The 7,692-nt window shown below is 44.4% G+C and overlaps 1 protein-coding gene across 2 annotated transcripts; it reads left to right on the top strand.

Moving 5' to 3' along the window:
* The first annotated feature begins 4,225 nt into the window (after positions 1–4,225).
* LOC108414770 lies at positions 4,226–7,215 on the top strand. Of its 2 annotated transcripts, none has more exons than XM_017687673.1 (5): positions 4,226–4,816; positions 6,193–6,291; positions 6,376–6,438; positions 6,594–6,668; positions 6,971–7,215. In XM_017687673.1, exons 1-5 carry the CDS (start codon positions 4,253–4,255, stop codon positions 7,022–7,024), a joined length of 855 nt encoding a protein of 284 aa, XP_017543162.1. In that variant the 5' UTR covers positions 4,226–4,252; the 3' UTR covers positions 7,025–7,215. The 2 variants fall into 2 exon arrangements, with proteins under 2 accessions (XP_017543162.1, XP_017543161.1); XM_017687672.1 differs by having other exon boundaries at positions 6,594–6,674.
* Positions 7,216–7,692: the final 477 nt, after the last annotated feature.

Genomic DNA, 7,692 nt, shown 5'->3' with positions numbered 1-7,692 from the left:
CTAACACTGATCCTCAGGAGCAGAGGAGGGCGCAGAGAAAGGAGGGTACGAGAGAGTCATGCCACTGGACAGTTAGACATGCTCTGAAGACCCTACAAGCCCCTCCCGAGGAAAAGAGTGCTCCACAGAGGAACTCCAGAATGAACGGAGAGCTAACATCTGGAAAAACATGAACACAGCCTGAGAACCCAAGAACCTGTGTACGAGCACCTAACACTGATCCTCAGCAGCAGAGGAGGGCGCAGAGAAAGGAGGGTAGGAGAGAGGCATGCCACTGGACGGTTAAATATGCTCTGAAGACCCTACAAGCCCCTCCTGAGGCAATGAGTGCTCCACAGCCAGACAGTAGAGAGTGTCTCAGAGTCACAACAGCTGACATCAGGCAGAAGACCCATCCCAGACCACCAAACAAGCCGAGAGACAGAGGATGTCGAATGGGCGAGTATGGGAGAGGAGCTGCCCAGGGCTGGCAGAGCGAGTCCAGTTGCCAGAGGAGGGAGGCTCCACGAACTCCTTCAAACAACGGAGGACGTGTGAGCGAGAGAGGAAAGAGAGGAAATCCCGCTCAGTGTACCCCTGCACGCACTGAGAGGAATCAACGGCCAGTGAGAGAACCGAACTGGCAGCAGCACGAAGACCGCTCTGCAGAACCTGAAGAGAGAGAGACCAGAGAGAGAGGTCAGAAAAAGAAATGGTCAAATGGAAACAGGCAGTGGAGGAGTGGGAGAAGACCGGATGCCTCACATTGACCAGTGAAAAACCCACAGAAGGTGAAGCACAGGTCATTAAAGATCTAGTGCTCACTGACCTACAGAGACACAGACTGACAGACTGACTCAGACTAGAGCTCCACCTCTACACTACAACCAAACCAATTATCACAAACTGCTCGAGGTGGTGCCCACAGAATTTGAAGCACAGGTCATTAAAGATCTAGTGCTCACTGACCTACAGAGACACAGACGGACAGACTGACTCAGACTAGAGCTCCACCTCTACATTACAACCAAACCAATCATCACAAACTGCTTCTGCTTATTCGTGGTAAAGCAGGAGATGAGATGCTTGAGGTGGTGCCCACAGAAGGTGAAGCACAGGTCATTAAATCTGCTATTAATATTATTAGTATAACCATTTGTAGGTAGTTTGACCAGAGGAGGATGGGTCCCCCCTGGTGAGCCTGGTTCCTCCCAAGGTTTCTTCCTCAGCCCTGAGGGAGTTTTTCCTTGCCACTGTCGCCCCTGGCTTGTTCACCTGGGGGTTTTTACACTTCTCATTAAAACTCTTTCTTTTCTGGAATTCTGTGAAGCTGCTTTACGACAACATCCGCTATGAAAAGCGCTACACAAATAAATTTGATTTGATTTGATTAAAGATCTAGTGCTCACTGACCTACAGAGACACAGACTGACAGACTGACTCAGACTAGAACTCCACCTCTACACTACAACCAAACAAATCCAGAAAGCCTAAAGCCTAAAACCAATAAAAGACTAACAGCAGACTCTGTTGGAGCCTCTTTTATTATTCAGGGTTTTGCTTTCCTCAAGCCAGTTTGAGGAGGAGCCAACTCCTTCCAGCGACAGAGAAGGCCGCTCTGATGAAGCTGGTCTTGATCTGTTATAGAAACAGCTACAGGAACGGTCAAAGGAGAATGGTGGAAACATGAGCCTCTGAGCCTGGCAGAGCGGTTCAGACCAGGCCTTCAGAAGGATCCAGAAAGTCAGTAAACTCAGGGCAGTGCTGAAACAGTTCAACTAATCGGGGGCTATTCTGATTGTCCAGCCTCTGAGGAGGTGATGAGCAGTAAAGCAGGTGCTGCTCAAAGATCTGTTGGTGAAACATCTCAAGCTGAGGTGTCACAGTTGCACATACCTGCTGTGGTACAGTGTGTGTCCCATGAAACAGGCAGTCAGCAAAGCTTCAGAATACATGAGAATGCATGCCGTCACCGCAGTGAAACGGGTCCCTGCACATGCAAAACGCAAGAAGCGTGAGGCTCAGAGTGAAGTGAGACCAGGGAAAACTCCGTCCAAGTCAGTGGGTGGGGTCTTCTTCCTCAGATTGACAGGTGAACTGTTAAAGCTGATTCAGAAAGTAGCTCAGTTTTAACAACAAAACGTTCTGTGGGAGCGTTTTTATAGCCAATTATATATAACTGGCTATATAACGAACTGAGTTCACTGACAGTGGTTTTCTGAAGTGCTCCTGAGCCCATGTGGGAATATCCGTTACAGAATGATGTGGGTTTTTAATGCAGTGCCGCCTGAGGGATCGAAGGTCACGGGCATTCAGTGCTGGTTTTCTGACTTGCCGCTTACCTGCAGAGATTTCTCCAGATTCTCTGAAACTTTTGATGATATTATGCACTGTAGATGATGAAATCCCTAAATTCCTTGCAACTGCACGTTGAGACACGTTCTTCTTAAACTGCTGTATTCAGTAGTATTGTGTTGTATTCACCTCAACATGCATTCTGCTTACTAGGAAGACCAGTGGTGGGGCCACTTCCTGATTACCTCACTAAAGGTGGCGTGTTCTGCTGTTGGTGGTGGGTGCTGTATAAACGAGTGTCAAAGCTGATTTCCACACTTAAGATTAAAATTTAGAGGTCAGTTTCTCTGCTGTCTGGTACTGGTGAATTAGGAATGGCAATGCCAAGCCTACCAAGGGCAGCCAATCTGACTGTTAACAAAGAGAACGGATTTCTGATTTTTATGTTAATTAGCCTTGTTGTTTCAGAAGACTATATTGGGAAAGATTTTAACTGCCCTTGCAAATTCAACTTCAGAAAAAAGATTTTCTTTTCCTACCTGCTGGTACCTGCCTTCGTCGTTTTTGCGGTCATGTATAGTATCGTGACTGAGCTGCAGACATCCAAGAAGGGACCTCAACAGCAGGAATCTAACGAAGAAACTCAAGTGCTGGAATCTAATAGGGGAGCTCAGATATCCGGAAGACCAAATGAATGTTCATTTAAAAAGATCTCGCCTGGAAAATGGAGACAGCTCGTTTTTACCTTCTGGTGTTTTATGGTGTCTAGAACTCCACCTCTACACTACAACCAAACAAATCCAGAAAGCCTAAAACCAATAAAAGACTAACAGCAGACTCTGTTGGAGCCTCTTTTATTATTCAGGGTTTTGCTTTCCTCAAGCCAGTTTGAGGAGGAGCCGACTCCTTCCAGCGACAGGGAAGGCCGCTCTGATGAAGCTGGTCTTGATCTGTTATAGAAACAGCTACAGGAACGGTCAAAGGAGAATGGTGGAAACATGAGCCTCTGAGCCTGGCAGAGCGGTTCAGACCAGGCCTTCTGAAGGATCCACAAGTCAGTAAACTCAGGGCAGTGCTGAAACAGTTCAACTAATCGGGGGCTATTCTGATTGTCCAGCCTCTGAGGAGGTGATGAGCAGTAAAGCAGGTGCTGCTCAAAGATCTGTTGGTGAAACATCTCAAGCTGAGGTGTCACAGTTGCACACACCTGCTGTGGTACAGTGTGTGTCCCATGAAACAGGCAGTCAGCAAAGCTTCAGAATACATGAGAACGCATGCCGTCACCGCAGTGAAACGGGTCCCTGCACATGCAAAACGCAAGAAGCGCGAGGCTCAGAGTGAAGTGAGACCAGGGAAAACTCCGTCCAAGTCAGAGGGTGGGGTCTTCTTCCTCAGAATGACAGGTGAACTGTTAAAGCTGATTCAGAAAGTAGCTCAGTTTTAACAACAAAACTTTCGGTGGGAGCGTTTTTATAGCCAATTATATATAACTGGCTATATATCGAACTGAGTTCACTGCCAGTGGTTTTCTGAAGTGTTCCTGAGCCCATGTGGGAATATCCGTTACAGAATGATGTGGGTTTTTAATGCAGTGCCGCCTGAGGGGTCGAAGGTCACGGGCATTCAGTGCTGGTTTTCTGTCTTGCCGCTTACCTGCAGAGATTTCTCCAGATTCTCTGAACCTTTTGATGATACTATGCACTGTAGATGATGAAATCCCTAAATTCCTTGCAACTGCACGTTGAGACACTTGTTCTTAAACTGTTGTGTTCAGTAGAAAACCTCTGCTTCACCTCAACATGCACTCTGCTTACTAGGAAGACCAGTGGTGGGGCCACTTCCTGATTACCTCACTGAAAGCGGCGTGTTCTGCTGTTGGTGGTGGGTGCTGTATAAACGAGTGTCAAAGCTGATTTCCACACTTAAGATTAAAATTTAGAGGTCAGTTTCTCTGCTGTCTGGTACTGGTGAATTAGGAATGGCACTGCCAAGCCTACCAAGGGCAGCTAATCTGACTGTTAACAAAGAGAACGGATTTCTGATTTTTATGTTAATTAGCCTTGTTGTTTCAGAAGACTATATTGGGAAAGATTTTAACTGCCCTTGCAAATCCAACTTCAGAAAAAAGATTTTCTTTTCCTACCTGCTGGTACCTGCCTTCGTCGTTTTTGCGGTCATGTATTGTATCATGACTGAGCTGCAGACATCCAAGAAGGGATATCAACAGCAGGAATCTAACGAAGAAACTCAAGTGCTGGAATCTAATAGGGGAGCTCAGATATCCGGAAGACCAAATGAATGTTCATTTAAAAAGATCTTGCCTGGAAAATGGAGACAGCTCATTTTTACCTTCTGGTGTTTTATTCCAAGTTTTTTTTGGATGATCTTATTTTTCTGTGATGGCAGATATTGGGCTTGTTATCTTACTACATATGAAGGAGATGCTGACAGCACTGCGCTCCCTCCATGGGAATGGTGTAACAGAAACCGAACCATGACTGCTGCCCAGAAGATAGCAGAGAGAGCATATAATGACTCTAAGGTAAGCTCAGATCTAGATGATGTGAAATATTCTAGCTGCACAGTGAACCCCCTTCCTAAAACTTTCATCTACAGATGTTTATTGTTGCCCCTGACTACCTTGACTGGATGGGGGATGTTGATACACTGGAAGGTAGCAGGGCCTCATGTTTTAGATTTAAGCTGTAAAAACAGGAGGATGGAAAGTGCAAAGAGAACATTTAGGGCGGCGTCACTACCATATTTGAACTGGCAGAACAGTTGAACACAAGTAGTGGAGAAAAGGTCTTACTGGAAATAGACACCAGAGGGTTGTGTTTCAGGTTTCTTGTGTAAGTTGTGTTTCTTGTGTAAGTTAATCTTATTTGACAATACTGACTTTAGTTCCCGTTTAGTTCTTCTTCTTTTCTGAACTTGCATTAGTACAAATGTATTTTTCCCTTCAAACTGCACGGCTGAAGCTTGAGTTTTCCCTTTCATGTTAAACTTGGTCTTTGGTCTCATGAATCTACAGATTTTTCAAACTTTGGGCAAATAAAGCAAGATGTGCTTAGATTAGTAATTACACCCCATATTCCAAAAACATTGGGATGCTGTGTTAAATGTAAATAAATGTAAATAAAAACAGAATGCAATGATTTGCAAATCTCATAGATCCATATTGTATTCACAATAGAACATGGAACACACATCAGATGCTGAAATATGAAGGCCTTCCCTGAAAGAGACGCTGTCTGGATGGCAGCATGTTGTTCTAAAACCTCTCCATACTGGTCAGCATTGATGGAGCCTTTCCAGATGTGTAAAGTGCCCATGCCATAGGGCATGGGGTCTGCAACCCCAGTCCATCAGAGATGCAGGCTTTCAAACTATGCAGTGATAATAAGCTGGAAGTTCCGTCTCCTCTTGCGTCTGCAGGACACGGTGTCCGTGGTTTCCAAAAAGAATGAAAATTTTTGATTCGTCTGACCACAGAAGTTTTCCGTTTCACCTCAGTCCATTGTAAATGGGCTTTGGCCCAGAGAAGGTGGCAGTGTTTCTGGATTGTGTTGACATTTCGCTTCTTCTATGCCTGATTGCTCGTTTTATACTCAGTCGTGTGATTTAGTTGCTCCTCCAGCTGTTTTTTTATTAGTGACACTTACTTTTCCAGCCTTTTGTTGCCCCTGTCCCAACTTTTTTGAGGTGTGTTGCTGCCATCAAGCTCTAAATGAGTTAATGTTTTTCATGAAATGGTAAAATATATCAGATGCTGAAAGTGAGACGTGTTCTATGTACTACTGTGAATAAAATATGGGTCTGAGATTTGCAAATCATTGCATTTGGGTTTTTATTTACATTTTACGCAGCCTCCCACCTTTGAAACGATAACTATGTTCTGCGTTTTTCTTGTTGCAGTTTGGAGGTTTCGTCGCCCTCTTCGTCTCCACACTCGTAATACTGTTATTATATATTATATATAAATACTGTCAAGAACGTGGAGTCTCCAGTGAACAGGTCAGTTCTCCAGCCAAGGCTTGTTTTTAATCTGCAGTGGTGAAACAACTAGACATCCTCATGGTCAAACTATCTCCTTCACAGACAGCAGCAGAGCAGGGCACTACTGGGGCGCAGGAAAGCAGTGGACAGCGGACACCTACACATGTAAATTTAGCCATCATCAAACTCCATTCAGAGATAAACTACATTAAACATGGGTTTATACATTAAAAAAACAGTTAACATCTACATCAGTGTAGCGCAGCACTGCAGTGGAGAACAACTAGATGTTCCTAATGATCAAGCTGTTCTCTTCACAGATGAGGACACCGCATGACAACTGTCAAGACACTGCCAGGACGCAGGAAAGGAGTGGACAGCAGACATCTACATGTGTAAATGTAGCCATCAAGCTGTATTCATAAATAAACTACAGATAAACTATAGTAACAATTCAGCTGTGAGAGTCTGATCACACTGTAATTAATAATCAGTAAAGCTCGCTGTGATAAACTGCTCTGCTGAGCAGACCACAGAGAATGCTGACCCAAACCTTAACGCTGGACTTCATTTTGACTAATGAGGCAATAAACACTGGTTTACACATTAGAAAAACAGTTAACATCTACATCAGTGTAGTGCAGCGCTGCAGGGAGAACAACTACACATCCTCATGATCAAACTGTTCTCTTCACAGACTGAAGCAGAAGGACTTCCCATGGTGAAGCTTCCTGCGACGGAGGAAAACTGACATCTACACGTGTAAATTCAGACGCTGAGACGTCAGCTCTGCGGAGCTTTTCAGAAGAAAGAGCTGAGGAGTTCATGCAAGAAGCAGCAGTTCATCACATTTTATCAGGATGGATCCCGAAGGAAACGTATCAGTCACACAACACAGGACAGTAATACAACCCCAATTCCAGTGAAGTCGGGACGTTGTGTAAAACATAAATAAAAACAGAATACGATGATCTGCAAATCCTTTTCAAATCCTTGATATTAGGGACTGTAGATGATGAAATCCCTAAATTCCTTGCAGTTGCCCGTTGAGAAACGTTGTTCTTAAACTGTTGGACTATTTGCTCACGCAGTTGTTCACAAAGTGGTGAACCTCACCCGTCCTTGCTTGTGAACGACTGAGCCTTTCAGAGATGCTCCCTTTATAGCCAATCATGACACTCACCTGTTTCCAATTAACCTGTTCACCTGTGGAATGTTCCAAACAGGTATTTTTTGAGCATTCCTCAACTTTCCCAGTCTTTTGTTGCCCCTGTCCCAACTTCTTTGGAACATGTTGCAGGCATCAAATTCAAAATGAGTGAATATTTGCAAAAAACAATAAAGTTTATCTGTTTGAACATTAAATATCTCGTCTTTGTAGTCTATTCAATTGAATATAGGTTGAAAAGTATTTGCAAA

The sequence above is a fragment of the Pygocentrus nattereri genome, chromosome 16, assembly GCF_015220715.1.
Source record: "Pygocentrus nattereri isolate fPygNat1 chromosome 16, fPygNat1.pri, whole genome shotgun sequence".
NCBI classification, from domain to species: Eukaryota; Metazoa; Chordata; class Actinopteri; order Characiformes; family Serrasalmidae; genus Pygocentrus; species Pygocentrus nattereri.
Note: the sequence above shows the minus strand (reverse complement) of the source record. Positions and strands in the feature narration are given on the sequence as shown.

Bases quoted from the DNA above. Each gene is read 5' to 3' on its own strand.
- LOC108414770 (XM_017687672.1), top strand. From the start codon at position 4,253: ATGGCACTGCCAAGCCTACCAAGGGCAGCTAATCTGACTGTTAACAAA. The intron at 6,439-6,593 runs GTAAATTTAGCC...TTCTCTTCACAG, and splicing joins GACAGCGGACACCTACACAT to ATGAGGACACCGCATGACAA. The intron at 6,675-6,970 runs GTAGCCATCAAG...TTCTCTTCACAG, and splicing joins AGACATCTACATGTGTAAAT to ACTGAAGCAGAAGGACTTCC.